This window comes from Cydia strobilella, chromosome 2 (genome assembly GCF_947568885.1).
Source record: "Cydia strobilella chromosome 2, ilCydStro3.1, whole genome shotgun sequence".
NCBI classification, from domain to species: Eukaryota; Metazoa; Arthropoda; class Insecta; order Lepidoptera; family Tortricidae; genus Cydia; species Cydia strobilella.
The window spans coordinates 2363675-2385666 of NC_086042.1; the positions used below are offsets into that span (position 1 = coordinate 2363675).

Here is a 21992-nt window from a genome sequence, read left to right on the forward strand (position 1 = left end):
TACATCAAACATAAAACACATTATATTTCAAAATATTTATCAGTACGGTTTTTACTCACTATTATTTTTAGTCGCTTTTGGCGACACGTTTCGGATTCTTTGGGAATCCATTCTCAGGCACGAGTGAATAGTAAGTAAAAACCGTACTGATAAATATTTTGAAATATGTCTCACGATAGTTTAAGTGCGACATTATATTTCCGTTAATAATTAAATTATGTATTATACAAAATTACCATACCGCATCCACCCTTTTCATCTCTACGTCCTTTCCTAGCTCCATGTACCGGGCCACCTACACTCGCATGTCTTAAATTTCACGCGACTCGTGAAAACCATATCGCGGGTTCCGTTCCCGGCCGGTGTCGGGTCCCGACTGGTTCCACTACCTAGATTTAATGGAAAGTCTATGACTACCTACATTTAGTACCAGGTTGGTCGTGAGAGCTGGGATATAAGGTACCTACAATCCATACTAATATTATAAATGCGAAAGTCTGTCTGTCTGTCTGTCTGTGTGATCCCTCTTCACGCTTAAACCGCTGAATCGATTTAGATGAAATTTGGCATAGAGATAGGTTGAGTCCCTGAGAAGGACATAGGATAGTTTTTATCCCGAAAATCATCCCTTAAGAAAGTAAAAAGCGGGGTGGAATTGAGATAATTAATGAAGTGTCTGCTAATTTGTGTGCATAATATGCTCAAATTGAATAATTGCTATAAGACTTTCTCCAGGCGCTATTATTATTATTCTGGGGTTACTAAGTCCACGCAGACGAAGTCGCGGGCAAAAGCTAGTATAATACATAAATTATATAAGAGTACAAATGTTCCATATCGTAAACATTAAAAAAATACAAACGATAGGTACTTACTACATAATACTGATAAAGGCACAGAAATTAATATATTTATTTTATTTTATTTATTTTACCAACAGATACAACACTACAGAAAATACAGATAAAAACCAAAAGTACATGAAAGGGTTTTCATCTATCCAATTATAGGTAAACACGACATGCGTTAATACTTAATATATACTTAATTAATTAAGACCTAAAGTATACAGTAATAAAACATATTTATATAACAAAGCTGGATTTAATGTGACTTTACGGCCTAAATCGATTTTTAAGATACGTCAAAAATTTGCTAAAAATACGACAACTATATGGTATTTTTAGCAAAATTACGACGTATCTTAAAGTTCTAATCAGGACGCTAGTAGACGTATACTATAATCATGGTAACGAAAGTGATTAGGAAATACTGCAATAATTCCAATTTATTTTTCTTATTTGAAAATTATTTGTATTCTTTCTTAATGACCCACTCCTTAATTTAATTAAAAACATAATTCTTAATTAATTTATAACTTTATTTACTTAATCAATTTAGAAATTGTATACGATATTTTAAACATATTTTTTAAGTATTTAAATTTTTTTTTTGAGGAACGCAAAACCTCATAATTAAAAATTGCCCAGTGCGTCTTTAAAAAACATATCTTATAATAAAACTAAAAAGGTATACCATACTTTTAAAATTAATTAGGTACTTACTACTTAATGTCAGTTACTGTAAATGTAACGATCATGGACATATAAGTAAAATGTAAATTGTAAGTGTGTTTATATAAGTACTAATATAGTGTGTAAGTTTACCTTTAGTGTAGTTACTAACAACAATATGTAATGGATCTCTTGGTCTGAATTAAACGATTTTTTTATATAAGTACTAGACAAACAGACCACAAACAAGTGGGTCTGAAAAGTTCGCATCTGTAGGTAATAGGTATTTAAAGATTTAAATTGAATGCACTAGATTCTGCTTAAGCTCTAAATCAGTTTACTAAGGTATTTCATGATCGTAATAACTACATTCATCAACACCAATAAATATACCTACACTACCATTTATTTATTTATCACTAACGTAACATCTATGAAACCTACTAACTACCTAATAGCACTATTTTATCAACATACGTCCAAAAAAATGTATAGTGTGCGGAAAGATAATAGTCGTGGAATATAAGGCCATCAATACAATCTATGACTCTTCTCATTCCGCAGAAACTATCCGTAAAAGTTTTATTTAATAAAAAACTTATTCCTCACAAAATATTAATATCCCGTACACATACGGAAGACTCCCCAAGGTCAACAATAAAGCGAACAGAATAGTCCCCGCAAAACTAGATCGAGAACTCTCTAACAATGCGGGGAGGAAATATTTAATGATGATTGGCCTTAAATTACCCTCTCAAAAGCGCCGACGTCCCGCTCGCGCACCCCTGATCCACCGCCTCTCGTCCCTCTCACGCGAACAGGGAATCTATATAAAGAACAACAGGTATTAGCCCCGAGACATTCCCCCGTGGGACACCCGACTGTACGCACCTGTTCGAACTTACGTCACGATGGCCGCCGAAACTTACGGACATCGCTTAATCTACTCCGAGAAAGACATGTTCCCGTCTGAAATGTTGGAGTACTCTACTGAAGACTGTTACCTGTCCTGGCCGAGATCCCCTGACTCTGGAAGGTCGAGTTTGGAGCCGACACCTTCCATGGACGGCAGCATCAATTCTCCGAACCATATTGCATATCGAGGAGTTTCGCGCGAAGTTTTCGAAGACAGTGCTGAAGACTCAGAATTGCTAGAAGGTTCTGGAAAAAGGAGAGGACGAGCGACCAGCACTGTTGTGCTGAAGAGGAGACGTCTAGCAGCTAATGCGAGGGAGAGGAGGAGAATGCAGAACCTCAACAAGGCGTTTGACAGACTCCGAGGCCATCTTCCTTCGCTCGGTGCCGATCGTCAGTTGTCCAAGTACGAAACTCTTCAGATGGCGCAAACTTATATCGCCGCTCTCTACGAATTGCTCCAATAGACCAGGTAATAGTGCCCAGTGTAGTGACTTGCCAAAATCGTTTAGAAATTATAAATACAGGGATTTTATTTATTGTAAAAATTAAGTACCAGAATACTCAGTGTTACCAATTTAAGCACTTAATTAACTTTTGCGGTATAAAGTTACGAGGTGTCTTGTTTCTTACACGCTTACTATTTTCTATTTTTTTAAATTAAGTTTTGCTTGTCAGTATCCGTCCTACCGATTTAAGTTAATTTTAGAGTAAGTAGTTAACTTTAAAGGGTTTTCATCTTGCCAAGAAAGTATTATGTCCAAACATTCTTTGTAGTTAGGGACTTCGAAGTCAGTGTTGTAGATAAATTGTTATGCTATTAGTATATTTAGAATGTATTGCGGATAGTTATATTATGGCAAATCCAGTCAAACAATGTTTTTATTTGTAAATATACGAATATGTTTGAATTTTATGTGTGATTTTCTATTTGTGCCCTCTAACCCCTGAATAGTTCTTGTGTAATAATCATATATCATGATAGATATTTGGTAATTTTAATATCAAAACTTCCGTGAGACACAGACATTTTAAATATATTAATAACGAGTCACTCACGTCAAGCGTTTTACAACTTAAAATACGTGGGTGACCCGTTATCAATATATTTAATATTTGGTAATTTTAATAAAATTTCACAACACGCAGTAGTGTTACCAATGATTTTTGTAAATCATCAAATTATAGTTATTTACGATACAAGTGCGGAAAAGAGGAAATTCGAAACGAGTGGCGATAAATTAAAACACGACCGCAGGGAAAGAATGAGAATATGTACTGTAAAGTATATTTCTTATTTAGACCGGGCCGGGTCGGGCCAGAGCTTTCGGCGTTTACTTTTCTATGACAGATTACCGTTGATGCTTTCCATAGGAAACGAAGCGTAGGAAGCTCCGGCCCGGACCCGGCCCGGTCTAACTTGAGTCATCCTTTATGGTATTTATTATAGAATAATGTAAACATAAGTGTGTGTGCATTTTTCAGTCGAAAGAAAATAGATATCAAAGCGCTCAAACTGTATCTCAGTATCTGAAGACCATTGTCAAGACGATACAGTGATTGTTTAGAATTTAGATAGTCGAGCGCCTAATTGAGTCAAGTAGCGTATAAAAATGCACAAAAAGTATCTGCCACCTTGGAATCCTTTTCCACGTTGAGATATTATCTTGACAGCTCGCGTTCAAAACTATCGGCAATAGTTTACTTGTTCCATATTATATAATAGAGACATCTCTTTAGTTAAGTTTTCACTTTCAAAAAATGTAATACTATTGACGCGTTCAGAAGTATCTGCAATAGTTTAATTGTTCCATATATAGAGACATCGGTATATCTCTTTTTGTTAACGAAACTTAAGTTAACCTGGATACTTTTGACGCGTAGTCTGATACGTTACTTTTGATGCTAAGTAAGTATGTCTATTGCTCATGAAACAATTTAGATGTCCAATAATTCGTTGGTAAGTATTGCGTGAAAACGCCAAAAAACAATACAAAATTCATAATAGATAAAATAAAATATTATATGCACTAGCTGATATAACTGGAGGCTATGTGATTTTGTTCACAAATGAGGGAGTTCTGAGGTAATAAACTAACAAAAAAAATTTTGAAGTCTAAAAATGGGAATGGGAGACCGACCTTTGCTCGGAAAACATATGAAAAGTCAAAAATGCGCATTTTCCCATAGATGAGACCCAGCTAGATCGATTTTTCGCCCCCGAAAACACCTATATAGCAAATTTCATCGAAATCGTTAGAGCCGTTTCCGAGATCCCCGAAATATATATAGATAGATAGATATATACAAGAATTGCTCGTCGAAGAGATAAGATAAGATAATCTAACTTCCAACCCAGAGGAGAAACTAGGCCTTATCTTATCTAGGTTTATCAGGATTTCTCACGATATTTATCTTCCCCGAAAACAATTGGTACCTAAGGGTCAAATGATATTTCGTATTGCGTAAGTACCAAGAATAGTATATTACATACCAAAGATAGATATAACTCCGTAATAGATAAAATAGTCTAAGGAAAAAACGTGCCTCGAAAATTAAGAAAATTTGATTCTCGTTCAGAGAGCGCTACTAGCTTTGGCCAACTGTCGTATAGATGGCGTTGACGGTTTCGTTTGTTATTTAACAATTTTAACGCATATCAGTGAAAGAACATGGGTCAAAATCATAAAAATAATTAATGCAAATAAAAAAAATCATTTATCCATATTTAAATACATTTTATGGTATTTTTTTAAATCTTCATTTTTAGTTTTAAAGTGTGTCGACAGATGGCAGTGAATTTACTGGGGTTACAAAATTTACTATGACAGTACCGCTCTAGTATAAGTTACTCTATGTTACATACCTAGGACAGTTATGTAAGAAATTGTCTCCGCTAAGCCCCAAATTACACGATTATGATCTAAGGTTTTATTATGTACTGGCCGAGTTGTGTAAGTATAGGTACCTCCCAGGTAGCATTTACACGTCATTATGACGTCCGTTACGTCATTATGACGTATAAATGACGTCATTATGACGTCGCTGACGTCACTTTGCTACCTGGGACTATTATTCTGTGCGGTGTGCGATGGAGCCAGAAAGCATCAACTGCGTTTAGCGCCGAAATTTAACGCTTTCCGGACGGAGGGCACTGAAGTCAGCCGGAGTTCGAACCTGCGATCTATTTATATCATGAAAATCTAATAGCGTAATGGTACGGAACCCTTCGTGCGCGAGTCCGACTCGCACTTGGCCGGTTTTATTGCTAGAAATCGTATAAATATAAAGAATTTTCTTCTCGAGTGACTTACGGTTTTAAAACAGATTCAATTTCGGGGTTGTAATAACCCAATACATTATTAGGGGTCAATCATATTACCAATAGCTGTATCACTGACATGCAGCTTTTAAAACCCCGCCTACCATTCATACAACCCATACAATTCATACAAATCCCATTAACAATGTAAATGACACTAATAACATCCTATCAAAATCCGCTAAGTTATCGCAACTTGACACTGACAGTAAGATGCCGCTGTCAAAAATTTGACAGAACCTGTCATTAGATTCACACGTTGCTGTTTTAATAACTGAGCGGGATTTTTAACGTTTTTAAAGGACTTTTAAGGAATTTTAAATGTCGTTGGGGTGTAATTTGGGATGGTATTATGTTAATTTCCGTTTTTGTTAATGATCCGAAGGAATGAAGTCGTCAAAGTATATTTATTTAATTGTACGTCAAGGGCATAAATATATATTCCCAGTTTCAAAAATATGTGTAACCTTAGGCAATAGTCGTGTTCACATATTTTAGAGCCATTTGTCTGGTTTTGCCTTCGACTGTAGCTTTATGAATCAATTCTCTTAGATAACAAATTTGAAATTTAAATGTTACAAATATTTTTAAAGCCATTTAAAAAAATTGTATCTATGAAATAAAATAAATAAAAACTTACCTGGAAATCTTGCAAAGCAAAGTTAATATGTATAGGTATACAGGCTGTAAAAATGTAACCTAACAAGGTTTGAAATTGAATGGACTTTGAAACTGGCTATAGTTTTTATGACTCTACTTATGATAGAATTGAATAATAACATAAACTACTTTTTATTTTCTTAGCCCGTTAAGTGTCCCACTGCTGGGCAAAGGCCTCTCCCCTTGATCTCCACAAATCCCGCCGTTGTGCTTTTTCCGGCCAGTTACCGATGAAGGTGTCTAAGTCGTCCCGCCATCTCCGTCTGGGCCTGCCACGTCTGCGCTTCTTTTGCGGCATGTCTAAGTCGTCCCGCCATCTCCGTCTGGGCCTGCCACGTCTGCGCTTCTTTTGCGGCATGTCTAAGTCGTCCCGCCATCTCCGTCTGGGCCTGCCACGTCTGCGCTTCTTTTGCGGCATGTCTAAGTCGTCCCGCCATCTCCGTCTGGGCCTGCCACGTCTGCGCTTCTTTTGCGGCATACTTGGTGGCTATACTAGCCCATCTATCCGGTAAACTACTTACACACTTAAATTAAATGAAGTCCCTACATACTTCTTTTAGCATTGCAATATTTGCAATAGAAAAGGGAGAGGGTTACCAATTTTAGTTCCGAAAATTCCCTAATTTATTTCAAAAACCCCTATTGTGGGGTCCCTGCGTCATTATCAACGTCTCGTCAACGTCTAAAGTCCTAGTGGCAGAACAATCAGTCAACCCCATGCAAATATACCAGATGTCGCTCTGTCCAAAGAAAAACGTCCTAACTTCCTTATTAAGCTACATATAATTTGAACCTTAAATCAAACGAGCTAAAGCTCAAATCGAGATGAAGTTTAAAAAAGTTTAAGGCACTTGAATTTTAAATGAATGATGTGATAGGTGTATCCTTGATATAAATAATGTTGGAAGCCCTGATAAAGAGTGTTAAAGGATAATGATACTTAAGGTTTAGTGCAGAAAGTTTAGTTTGCAATAGTGAGAATGTTGTAGAGACAAAAGTTCAGTGTAAACTTCCGTTCAGTAGGGTCACAGATCATATAATATTGCAGGGTAGAATATCTAGGCTAATACTGTACAAATTACACAATAAATAGATACCTACAGTGGAATCCGTTTATTATGACCAACCGCTTATTATGACGTAATTTCTGTGCAAAGTTTCGTTTTCATATAAAATTCTTTGAAACATAGTCGGATAAGTTCGCTTATAGTGACAAATCGCTTAATATGACCTATAAATGATATTTTCATGAAATTCTGACCGGCTATACTGGCATTACTGACACATTCGCTGGTTTTCGTGGCCGTCACCACGTCTTTCCCTGCGAGGACGTTTGGTGCCTTCGTGGCTTGTAAGTTATTTTAGTTTTGTTTCTCATACAAGTTGATACTTGTTACAAGATTAATAAAACTCATCTCTCACAAAGGAATTTGAAGTAACACTATGCTTTATATGACATCCGCTTAGTATGACGTGTTTGTCACTTCCGTTCTATGTCATTATAAGTGGATTATACTGTAACTCCTTCTCCGTGCGTCTGTGGAACTTTGCGTTTCTTCAGAAATTTCCTGCCTCGTACAGCTAAACTGTGAACTGTCGGCCGCGGTATTTCCGGACCGATACGACCTTCAAACCTTCAAGAAAAGACCGTACTCACATCCTTATGACAATGCACTTGCAACCCCTATTGTGTTGCAGGTGTCCATAGGCAATGGTACCTAATTGCTTACCAGCATCAAGGCATTCGTATGCTCGTTTGCCTCCTGTATCATAAAGACCGGCCAAGTGCGAGTCGGACTCGTGCACGAAGGGTTCCGTACCATTGCGCAAAAAACGGCAAAAAAATCACGTTTGTTGTATGGGAGCCCCATTAAAATTATTTTATTCTGTTATTAGTATTTGTTGTTATAGCGGCAACAGAAATACTTACATCATCTGTGAAAATTTCATCTGTCCAGCTATCACGATGCATGAGCCATGAGATACAGCCTGGTGACAGACGGACAGACAGATAGACAGACAGATAGACAGACGGACAGCAGAGTCTTAGTAATAGAGTCCCGTTTTTACCCTTTGCGTACGGAACCCTAAAAAGCACCTTGACCACCCCTAAATAAAATCTTATAAATTATCTCTACAAATTAAATATAAGAATTTTGACGAAAAAATCCTAAAACTTTAGTCTTTGTATAGGCCGCACTGCACCGAAAACCACAAAAATATACTTATGCATTCGTATAGCGTATGTAAGACTTATCTATCACTTGACATTACCGACGCATGCGCTACGGACATGTCGCCTCATTGGCCGCCTCTCGGCCAATCAGCGCGCGGCGCATAGCGCACGCCCGTTCAATTGTAGAACGCACATAGAATAAGCCGTTAGAAAAAAGATTGAGTGATACTCAATATGTATTAGGGGACTCCATATGAGCGGATCACAGTTTTTTAGCCGCTATCTTCTAATCTTAATCCTATAATACTGACATAAATACATTTTATACCCGCAATAGTAGGGTACCTAAAAGGACATACTGAAACAAAAAATCTAAAGATACCATTAGTAGGTAGGTATATATGTCTCTTGTTCTCATAAGTTATGGATACTGGAGCCTTTTAGGTATTTCTGGGGCCTATTGCATAATACTCGTAAAATACAAGCTAATACTATTAGTGATTTTACATACAAAATCACTAATAGTAACTAGATAATAGCTTGTATTTTATTATGAAATAGGCCCCTGGGCCGTATTGCATAATAAACTAGTACAACTAATATTACAAGCGGTATTCAAATTCTAATCAGTGGAATTAGAATAGTTTAGAGAGGAAGAGAGAAAAGGAGTAGAGGACGGTCTTGATTGCAAATTGTAATTCGTTGCACCAATGATGGAATTAACGATTGTAAACAAAAATTATAAGTTAAATTACAAGAAAAAATATGGCCTACCTCCAGACTACCACGTGAAAGATAAAAGGTTTCCTTTAATTATTTTAATTACGATCATTTTGTTAACTAACTATTAAGAGGAAACTAAAAAGACATCTTAATTTTAATTTTTCACACCTTCTTGTCAAGGGTTGATTTTGATAAGGGTTGAAACAGTGTGTAATTAATATTGGGAACGTTTTTTAAAGAAAAAACTAGTATCTATTAACTTATCAAACTAGAACATGCTCATAAAACTTTTTTTGCACTATAGAGTACCTACGGATTCTATAGGTAGGTAGTGCAAATATCGTCCCAACTGGGTAGGACCTTGTAATAACTTGTTCTTCTTCTTCTTCTCTGTCGTTTCGCTCCTGACAGAGCGGTCGTGGTCACGTTCAGCCGCATAGTATAGTGTAGAGGCGGACACAGCTCTTCGCACGATCTCTCCATCTCGGCATCTCCGCGATCGCAGCATTTCTCCCTTTTGGTAGACTGTCTAACACAGTACTTACGCGCTTTCCAACTGCGGATTTTATTTGGTCAATCCAGTGCATAGGTGATTTGCCGCGCGATCTGGTTCCCTCCACTCTTCCTTGATGTACGACCAACCATAAATGTGGCATTTTCTATGAAAAGGGACCTTATTGTCGATGGCGCTTACGCCGCACAGCGTCGCGCGGCATTGTATTTATATCGGAGCATCGTTAATAATGGGGTACGCGCCATCGACAATAAGGTCGCTTTTTATAGAAAATACCACAAATATTAACCCTTAAATGCATAATGATGTATATATGCATCGTATATTATATATGTTTTTTTAAATACTATGATTTTTTTCTTTATTTTTCCCTCAATCTATACAACATGACACATCTATTTCAATTTATTAAAAAGTTATACAAAAAATCATGCATTTAAGGGTTAATCATGAATTTCATGTTAAACCCATAGTGGGTTTTTCAAATGTTTTGCTTGTTTTATTTTATATGCAAATTTTTACCTACATTGCCCATTCCTTCCATCAACCATCAAGGAATCTTAAAAATCTCAACGAAACGACCATCTTTATTAAAATATTATTGAAATTCACATGTTTTAAATCATTTTAAGTATCATTAATTTGTTAAGCGTAACGAAATAGTAGAGGTTGCCTCCATATTGTAATATTATGCATAACTAATAAATAATATCGAATTCTATTATTGATATTCGGGATTCCATTTTTTGTTCAAATTAAGAAGCGCTTAGGTCAGCGGGAGACCTTGTTTTTGACCTGGTAACATTTTTTTTTTTACCTAAAATACTGTTCATTACTTAATGTTACGTATGCATATCCAATATATTGGAAATATTACTAACTTAGAAAAAGTATTACTAAATAAAATGTTCTACATTTAATCACCAAATCCATATAACTTATATCACCAAATGCACATTTAAAATAAAAATAAATGAACAAAAAATTAGCAGATTGAATTACTACATAGTATAAAATAAAGTCGCTTTCCGCTCTGTATGTATGTATGCTTAGATCTTTAAAACTACGCAACGGATTTTGATGCGACTTTTTGTAATAGATAGAGTGATTCAAGAGGAAGGTTTATATGTATAATTTATAAAGGTTTTGTGTAAATTAGTTAACCTAACCGTGCGAAGCCGGGGCGGGTCGCTAGTTACGAATAAATAAGTGTACATGTCATACGACGACATTTCATTTAACAAAATAGTAGGTACGTGAACTTGCATATCATTTGTGGTATTTCCTATAAAAAGGGACCTTATTGTCGATGGCGAGTACGCCATTATAAACGATGCTCCGATATAAATACAATGCCGCGCGACGCTGTGCGGCGTAACAATAAAGTCGCTTTTCATAGAATATGCCCCATTTTATTACATACTGAGATTACTTCAATTACTGAGACGAAGCATTATCCCTGCATTATAATCTCATTAGTACGGTACCTATATAAACTCAAATGTATAACTAACAAAACCTCCTTATCCTCTAATCTAATTAAGCGGTGAAAGGTTACCCACTTAGCATTTGTATCAGAAAGTAATAAATAATAACCGTACAGTCGGGATGCTGACAAAGCTTACGTATAGTCGGCATTATTTTCAAATAAATCACATTTTTTGCCATCATCGACGACAAATATAAAAATGTCACCGCAGAATAAAGGATGTCCATATTTAAAAAGCCGTTTGAGCCGAATAAAATATCTTTCGGTTTTCAAATTCGGAATAAATTTCGTGTCACCTGCGCGGACGCCACCGGAAGAACTCCCATCGTTCCATTTCTCTCTTCTGTAGAACTGCGTCCCTCTTCCACGATGTCTTATATTTTTATCGTTTGTTTTAGTTCGTTTAAAGATTTGTATCGAGATAATTTTATGCTTGTTTTATGCGCTATAAATTACGTCGTCTATAGATGTCGAAGATAGAAACGGGCAATTTGTACGGTAGCGATGACAGGTGACAGGAGAGAGATAGTGATAGAGAACCTTTGTCATAACACTCGAGACACACGGTTTTCATATGGGAAAATATCGAAATCTAATAAAAAAGGCAAGCTGGTGCGTTATTGCCATTATTTTATATTTCTGATAAAATCAACGATCCTCCTTTTAAATTTGTATCGTAGTAAATCGTCAAAACGGCCTTATTGATCCAAAAGTAACGTAATAGCTATTAAAACCGAAAAGCGACGTAAGCATACTGATAAAGAATATCAGGTAAATTAGGTATTGCACTTAAACTATCGTGAGACATATTTCGAAATATTTAGATCAGTACGGTTTTTACTCACTATTATTTTTAGTCGCTTTTGGCGACATGTTTCGGATTCTTTGGGAATCCATCCTCAGGCACGAGTGTCCGCGGCGGTTGTACGTCGAGGCGGACGGCGCGGGCAGTGCACGACGTACAACCGCCGCGGACACTCGTGCCTGAGGATGGATTCCCAAAGAATCCGAAACATTTCGCCAAAAGCGACTAAAAATAATAGTGAGTAAAAACCGTTCTGATAAATATTTTGAAATTAGGTATTATAAATAATTCTATATTTCCTTTAGATAAATATTTTTTAATCGCACGCATTTACCGTGTGGGTTGTGGAAGTGACGTAGACCAGATTTTTTAACATTAACTATACTTATTTTGTTGCCAAATACAGCATGAAAACGCTTGCAACACATAATAGTTATTTACGATACAAGTGCGGAAAATTCAAACATGACCGCAGAAAGTGTTTTAAATCGACACGAGTTGCGAATTACCTGTTCGCACGTGTATCGTACAACGATTAAACTTATATGGCCTTTTAAACTTTCGACATATGCACGAAAAGTGCTCTTTTACGCACTAGTGCGAGAAAGTAGCACCATATGTACTGTAAAACAAATTTCCTCCATCCAGTTTTTGGCAACCACATTTCTTACTCCAATTAAATCTAAAAAGTATGCCCTCCCCTTCCTGGCCGAAAGCTGGGAAGCCATTAAAAATCAATCTGATTAAAAACAATTCTTTCTAATGAAGAGGTTTCAATCATGGCTGTTTAGATTCCCTTGTTTTTGCTCGGTGGTCCAATTTTTAAAAAGTTAATTTTCATTATGATTCTGTTTTAACTATCACTAGTTTCTTCAAATTCAGACTTTATTTCTATGAAAATAAGATCGCCGTTGACTGCATTATGTGGGTGGTGTGAGACTAGTACTGACGATGAAAGCCACGCCTTTTCCTCCGTGGAATATTAATTCTAATAATGTTATCATATTTCATCTCGCTACTGGATTAGTGTTTGATATGATTATTTATTTATTTTTCGTCGAGGTTTCATACAATATTCGTGAATGGTCTACAAAAAAAAGTACACCGTACAGATGTAGTGAATAATTATTTACCTTCGTATTTTCACGGAAACGTACGAACGCGTCTTGCTATTTCCGTCAGTCTCTGTACAAAAAGTACTGAGGTTGACTGAAGTAGCATGACAAATACGAACGTTTCCGAGAAAATACGATGGAAAACTTATGCACTACATCTGTATCTTTATATGAGTCGATAAGTGCTTCCTTTATATTAATTGAAATTTCTTTATAAGTAGTTGCAGGCTTTTTGGGATTATTAAAAAAAAAACAAAACATAAATCATGCTTCAGATTTTTTTTATGGTTTGCAAAAATACTAATTTTCTACAAGGGACAAATAAGTTGAAATACTTAAGGGGCCCACTGACTATCAGTCCGCTGGACGATATCGGCCTGTCAGTTGTTCGGATTTGATTTGATGTCTAATTTTTGTTCTAACTGACAGGCCGGTATCGTCCGGCGGACTGATAGTCAGTGGGTCCCTTTACTCGTGCATTTTTATCGCTTTAGGCTCTTAAATCCTATTAGAATTTACATAATATACTAAATTAAAGTAAATAACAAATAATTTTTCATTTTCATTTTCATAATCTACTAGACTGAGATCATAAACTGAAATAAATATTGAATGAAGTATTTTCTGTAAATAATTTAATTTGTTCTAATACTTCTAACAGTATAGACTGAGATCGTTGTGGTCGAACGAAAGTGGCAATATACCTACGTATGTAGTTGTGTATACCTACGTATGTATGTTTGTATGTGCGTACTAGTTTGTAAAAGCTTCAATTATTCTCACGGCAATCTTTCCAAAAACAATATAGTCGTGATTACGAAAAGCCGAACAAATCTAATTTAAACTTTTACTTGCAAGTTTAGCCGACAGCGTAATTGGCGCACATCCGTCTGTCTGTCCGTCTGTCTGCATGTCCGTACTCGAACTTGAGATTATCTTTAATTTCGCGTCGACCTTCGAAAGGTAATTGTCGATTGAATGCGTTTAAAATGCAATTTTGTACTAATCCTGAACGATATGCCACGTTTTTAGGGTTCCGTACCCAAACGGTAAAAACGGGACCCTATTACTAAGGCTCCGCTGTCCGTCTGTCTGTCTGTCACCAGGCTGTATGTATCTCATGAACCGTGATAGCTAGACAGTTGAAATTTTCACAGATGATGTATTTCTTTTGCCGCTATAACAACAAATACTAAAAAGTACGGAACCCTCGGTGCGCGAGTCCGACTCGCATTTGGCCGGTTTTTTTTTACCACGTTGATGGCAATCAAGCATACGGCCCCGCCTGATGGTAAGCAGTAACCGTAGCCTATGGACGCCTACAACACCAGAGATATTACATGCGCGTTGCCGACCCTAGCGATATATGAAGCGAAAGGTAACTATTTATTAATCTGTGGCAAAAGTTATCAACTGTTAAAGTAACGTAGGGTTATTTATAGGTATATTTACCTCTTTAGGTATATCGTATTTGATTTTAATAGGTGGGGTAAATAACTTAGTCTACTTCATTTCTCATCCATTTAAAAAGAAGCCTTGTGTGTAGACTTCTTTTTAAATGAAATAGGAATGAAATATAAAAAAATTGTGAGTGTTAAAAACTTAGTCTTATTTTTACCCGTGTCTTATATTTACCCAACCTGATCCTACACCATCAGCTTTTTTCCAGAAATTGTTAGAACTTTTAAAAAGAGATCTTCCTCTTTTCTTCCAGTGCAGCAAGTGCAGTGCAGTGCAGAATTTCATGACGAATTAATCTGTATAATTATTCATTATTATTGTAATCGAAATGACCTCATCAATTTTAATTTATTGGGTATCTATATTTTTGACATGTATAAAATTAATTGCTTATATATATTCAAATTGGTTTGATACTGTGTATCCACTACTGCATGGATTCGTCCTTATTAGCAATAAAGATATTGAGTATTGAGTATTGAGTGCCATCTCCTGCCGGAGGTCGGCTATCATGAGGGCTATACGTACTTTAGACGCAGCCGCGTAATAATACTAAAATTATATTGTTATAATACTAATACTAAAAATAAAATACCTAAGACTATGAAATATAAAGATCGCACAACCTCAGACGGTGCAGAAATTTGTAACTTATTTAATGATCACTTTCACTCCGTTTTTGAAACGTCAGATACTAATTTGCGAGTTGATACATTGGTGCCACCAACTGAACCCTTAATTGACGCAAGCAGTATATATATTGACCGTGCTATTGTCCACGGGATATTGAACACAATCAATACCAACAAAGGTGCAGGCCCGGATGGTATCCACCCAATTTTTATTAAAAATTGTTCAGCGAACTTATCGTCCCCACTCACTATTCTTTTCCAAAAATCCATTAAAACTGGTTTCGTTCCTGAAATTTGGAAAAAAGCTTTCGTAACTCCAATCCCCAAGGGTCAAGTTAGCCAAAATATTGAACAGTATAGGCCGATTTCAAAATTATGCCAATTTAACAAAATTTTCGAAAAGATAGTCACAAATCAACTCTCCCAAGTAGTCAAAAATCACATTAGCCTTAATCAACACGGTTTCTACAAAGGTCGTTCAGTAGATACTAACCTATTGACTTTCACTAATGATATATTAGTAGCGATGGATGGAGGCGCATGTGTAGAGGCCGTGTATACAGATTTTGCCAAGGCTTTTGACAAAATATGCCACAATACACTTTTACTCAAGCTTTGGCACCTTGGAATACACGGAGACTTATTCCGCTGGATAAAGTCATATATAGAGAATCGGAGCCAATGTGTTGTTCTAGCAGGTTACGCCTCTCAATGGAAGTCTATTAGTTCCGGAGTACCACAGGGATCTCATTTAGGCCCTTTACTGTTTACGCTTTTTATTAATGACATAGATAAATATATTAAAAACTCGAAAGTGCTGCTCTACGCAGATGATACAAAAATTTATAAGATTATCAATTCTGTTGAAGATTATTATTTGCTCCAAGATGATTTGAAAAATTTTGAGACATTTTGTACTAAAAATAATTTATTTTTAAACTTGAATAAATGTTGTGTCATCAGTTTTTCTAAGAAAAAACATAATGTTAACTATAATTTCACATTAGGCAACAATAATCTGAGTAGAGTAACACAAATCCGCGATCTTGGAGTTATTATGGACTCAAAACTAACGTTTATACCTCATTTAGAATCGGTTATAAAAAGGGCGTACAAACAACTAGGTTTCATTTTACGGGTGGGAAAGCCATTTAAAAATAGTGTCACTTACAAAATCCTTTTTAACAGTTTTGTTCGCAGCCACCTAGAATTTGCCTGCGCAGTATGGAAACCCTATCATAATGTTCATATTGAAAGAGTGGAGCGAATACAAAAAAAGTTTGTTAGAACCCTCGATTTTAGAACTGGTCATACTCACCTTAACTATAACGAGTCGCTGATACATCATAAGCTCCAAACTCTTGCTAGTCGACGAGACTGTGTAGATTCTGTCCTACTTTTCAAAATTATGAACAATGTATTAGATGTCCCCTCACTACTACATCAAATACGTTTGAGAGTTCCTCGTAGACGTCAGCGCCACTGTCAGAAGAAAAAAATGTTTTCCATTCCCTATAGTAGAACATGCTATGCACGAAATGTATTTATAAGACGTGTTTGTAAACTTTTTAACGAAAATGAAAAACTTAATAATTTGGATTTGTTTAACTGTTCCATTAATTCATTAAAATGTGTTTTTCGGTAGTTAATTAATTATGTAAATTTTTCTTATGTATACTTATGTCACTTTCCGGAAATCATGTCATTACTTATTAATTCCTACATTACTTATTAACTTTATTACCTGTACCTACTCATGGGTCGATTCACGAGAATCGGCGAGGATTTTCTTTTAGATATAATTTACAGTTTCAGTACAAATCTTCCGCCGGCTCTCGTGAGTTTTACCTATACCTACCTTCAAACTATTACTACCTAGTACCTACCTACTTTATGTTTTTGTTGTTTTATAGACTGCAATTTATATACAATAATGAAACTCCAGGTCTTAATTTAAGAAATATTTGTAAACTTGTTTGTAAACGACTGTTTGTTTCTTAAATAAAAAAAAAAAAAAAAAAATAATGAACGTGTGCTCTGTTTGAACGTGGTTTGAACCATGTTCGGAGATCTTTGAGCCATGAGTTACGTCTTCGTCCGGATGATCTTTTACCTTGGATCTTTCCTTGGATAGAAGAGATAAATAGTATAAATACATCGATAGCTATTTTATGTCAACAAAATTACAACGGCTCGATTAATTCATCCACCTGTTAATTAGTCATTAATTACTTAATAATACACGTTGCAGATATCTGATACTATAGACGCATATTATACGAGTATCATCATGAGATTTGAGTGGGTAAGGACAACAATCATGTCACGCTACGCATCACGATTTATAAGTATATATATAAGTAGTGGGACACGCTGGGACATCATTAAAATAGCTGGACCAAACTGGCATCAAACCGCACTTGGCCGATCAAAATGGCAAACTTTGGAAGAGGCCTTCACCTGAGAGGGGTTCCTGTTATATACAAATTATTTAGTAAATATTTATTAGCAACTAACAACCAAAAACTAGTATTTAAGCAAAAAAAAAAATTTTTTTTTTTACTAACCATCATAAAGCAAGAAATCGTTAATAATGTATCTGTAATAATTTAGCGGGAAATAAAAGGCTTTTTATTTTATTTATTATATAAGTAGTTATAAGTATATAGTTTATAAGTACTTATAAGTAGTTGCTTAAGGCTTTTTGGGATTATTAAAAAAACACTCAACTACTTATTTATTTTAAAATAAATTTAATTAATACCTACACACACACAAATTTAAAATTTAATTCATAATCTCTTTTTTTTCTTTTTGTGCATGTTTTCTATGACGTTTTTGTGAAATTTAAGTGTATTGTATATTTTGTTTTGTCTCTTGTGCAATTTATTTAATTTTTCTGGTATTGTCAAATTGGCAATAAAACATTTTTTGTTTATTTATTTTTATTTATTTATAATTATTCCTTAATTTGTAATTTTATTTCTTTACCTGAGAATTTTGTTTTCCTAATTCAGGTAGAAGGCAAATTAAACGTACTTTTAACATATATATTGTTAGCGTAATGTAAATATATGACTGTTTTTCTAAATAAAGAATTTATTAAATATATATTATTAATAATCCGTTTAGTGCAACACCCAGTTTACAATTAAGTTATGACTTTCATAAATAACCTTAAAACCGGACGTGGAGTGGAGGCTGCGCCGGAAGTCGGTAACGAATGGGCGTGAGCTTCGGACAAATATCACTTCCGGTGTTGACTTTATTGCAAATATTTGGTGAGAGATTATACTGTAAATTATTATACTTCGTAATTACATAAGGTTGAATTTCGGTTTTGCCCTTTTGACCGCCATTTTGTCAAAAGTTACGCACATGCTAGCGAATATGTTAGCTAGCCGTACATGCATAGACATAGTATATACAAGTAGTTATAGACGCGCCACCGAGCGGCCGGGGGTAAGAATATTCATATAAAATTTGGGAAGCATAGGATTTTTTCTCTTTCACTCTTATAAATTTCGGTATTTCGCCATCGCCTATGATGCCACCCGGTCGGTGATAAGGACAAAGCATGGCACTATTTTCTCTTTCCTCTTATAGGAATCGCAATAAGACTATCTTTCTCTATCAAAGAGTGTCAGGCCCTTGCGTACAGGAGTCTCGAACAACACCAAAATGAGAATAGTAAAAACAAATACTTATACCTATTAGTTAAAGGCGTTTAATTTCGCCGGTTAGATTAAATAAATAACAATAAATAAAAAATAACAAATAAATATTAGACCTAAGTAAATATTAGACATTCTTACACAAATTAACGAAGCCCCACAGTAAGCTCAAGAAGGCTTAATTTTGTTGTGGATTCTAAGCTCAGACAACGATTAATATAATATATAAATACTTAAATACATACCTAATAAACACTCATGACTCAGGAACAAATATCTGTGCTCATCACTCAAATAAATGCCCTTACCGGGATTCGAACCCAGAACCATCGGCTTCAAAGGTCACTGCCCACTAGGCCAGACCGGTATTCTTAATGTTCTCGCAATCTAGAAAATTGGTTTCTGAAGACAGATTTTTTTCAATATCGCAATGCGCATGCGAGATTATAGCCGTTTCTGTTAAATATATTATTTAGTCAAATCAGTTCAGTCAATCAAATGTTCCGGTAGCACGATCAAGTCTGACATAATACTAATTTGATCGAATTGCTTTCTGCTAAAGAGGTAGTTTGTCGCTCGGAGGCTCTGACGGCCTACCGTGAAAAACGTTCGACGTGTTGCTTCTCTGTCATACTTGTAAATTCGTACCTAAGTGTGACAGGGAGGCAAAACATCGAACGTGGTTCCCGGTACGCCCTCTGATAGCGGTATGATTACAGAGTAAGTGAATTCAGAGACTACAAATGCTACGGCTAGGACGACTAGACCAATATTTCTAAGGATTGGGAGTGACTTTGTTACTCGTACACGTACACCCGTAGGTATTCGTACTGTTAGATTTCTGAGCTATTTATCCCGAATTGGCAAAAAGCTTCGAAAGCTTTTTAACACTCAGGTTTGAAGCAGCGTTAAAGATGACTCACGTTAGACCGGGCCGTGTCCGGGCCGGAGCTTCCGGCGCTTACTTTTCTATGACATGACAGGTGATCACGTGATGCTTTCCATAGAAAACGAAGCGCCGGAAGCTCCGGCCCGGACACGGCCCGGTCTAACGTGAGTCATCCTTTACTTGGGTCACTATACCGGCACAGGGCGGACACGCTATACATCAAAAATCACTTGCGTTTCTATGTGTGAACGGCACGCGTCATGCGTCATTGTGTGAGTAATAAAGTTACTTAAAAACAGTACTGAGCGGTCGGCAAAAGGTCGTCAAAATGCTGTCGCGGGGCGAGGTAGTTCGAATCGGGGCGGGGCGTTGCGAGCCCGTTCTGTATGATAATACTATTGCTTATTCTGTGCTACCGGGCGGCGTCTGCATAGTCGAACTGTGGCTAACTTTGAGAACAAAAATTAATTTGCTGTCGCAGTTGGACAGTAATTGGTATCCAGACTATCCAGGAGAAAAGATACCTATTTGCTCTGTTACTCAGTAAATTCAGTTACTCTGTGCGCGCTAACCGTGCAGTCGTCGGCGCGCGTGCGCTACCCGCCGCCCGCGGCGCCGCTGCACGCTGCGCTAATACCCCATTTATGCCAATTTGATGATGATAAGGATGGCGTTTATTGCCAAATTGGCAACACAGTAGGTTTTTGATTAAATATACTACAGCTAAGATAATTGACCGAGCGAATGCGAAGGTTCACATTTCAGCTTTCGTATGACCGGATGGTTATTTTCCCACAGGTCACATTTCTCAAACGACTTGTGAAATTTGGTGAGCAGGTTCGATACTTTAGGGTCATTGTGCTAGTTTCCATCCCTGCTCTAGTTTTCGTCCACTTGACGGATTAGCAAATAATATTTCATTTCTAATTGCGAAATATCATTTTTATGTAGATAGATATATTAAGCTTAGAATAAATTTAAAAGTAGAAAAATTACTGCCTTGGGTGAGACTTGAACTCACGGCCTCTGGATAGATATATTGTTTAGGCATTAAGGATTGCAATAAGTCCAAATTTCTGCAGCAATGTAGCTTTTTATTCAAATTTCGTCAAGTGGATCAAAACTAAAGCTGGACGAAAACTAGCAAAATGACTATAAGTTTTTTGTCGATGTAATATTCTTAGGGAAATAAAGTACTAATATTTCAAGAGCGAGAAAATATTTCTTGCATAATACTTGGTACCTATTAAGATTTGGAACTGGCTTGAAATTGGTTGAAAAAAGGGATTACTCAATCTGAATACTCACTTATTTTATACTGTAATTCCAGACTGTTAAGTACTTACCCTAAAACGACTTTCTTTTGAAAACCTTTTGAACCCAAACCATTGGAGCTACAAAACCAACGGGAATTGATACATTGTTGCACCACTAATTTTATAATTATTAGCTTGAAACGGACGTACTTCAAGTTTGGTGGTTTTAAGGCCTACTCCGTACCTTAAAACCACCAAACTATGAACGTTTTGCGAAGTTAATTAAACAAGACCAAGTGCGGGTAGTTCGAAAAACTTGCGCGGATAGAAGATGTTGTCAACTTTAGCCAGTCTTCTACGAGACCACGGGGACAACGCCGTCCTCGAAACGTCGGAGGTAAATTTAAAACTTAATTATACGCGATTGAGTCCCGTTTTAGTAAGTTCATGACTTCTTGAGTAAAAATCATGAAAGTTTAAATCAATGTTTTTAGTCATTTCTTTGCATTCTTCTCTACAATTTTTTCTGCTCGTTACAGCACAAACACTGTTAGAACCCACGATTTTTGACCACCCCACACTTAACAAAAACCAACACCAAACCAAAGACAAGTGCGAGTCGGACTCGCCTACCGAAGGTTCCGTACTTTTTAGTATTTGTTGTTATAGCGGCAACAGAAATGCATCATATTTGTGAAAACTTCCACTGTCTAGCTATTACGGTTCATGAGATTACAGCCTGGTTACAGACAGACGGACAGACAGACAAGGAGTCTTAGTAATACGGTTCCGTTTTTACCCTTTGGGTACGGAACCCTAAAACTGCAAAAGAATCACGTTTGTTGTA

The 21992-nt window shown here is 36.2% G+C and overlaps 1 protein-coding gene across 1 annotated transcript; it reads left to right on the forward strand.

Annotated features, from left to right (window-relative positions):
• Positions 1-2116: 2116 nt before the first annotated feature.
• On the forward strand, positions 2117-3012 carry LOC134755406 (protein lin-32-like). The gene has a single exon (XM_063691961.1). The coding sequence runs from the start codon at positions 2426-2428 to the stop codon at positions 2894-2896; it is 471 nt and encodes a 156-aa protein (XP_063548031.1). The 5' UTR covers positions 2117-2425; the 3' UTR covers positions 2897-3012.
• The last annotated feature ends 18980 nt before the right edge of the window (positions 3013-21992 follow it).

Bases quoted from the DNA above. Each gene is read 5' to 3' on its own strand.
- LOC134755406 (XM_063691961.1), top strand. From the start codon at position 2,426: ATGGCCGCCGAAACTTACGGACATCGCTTAATCTACTCCGAGAAAGAC.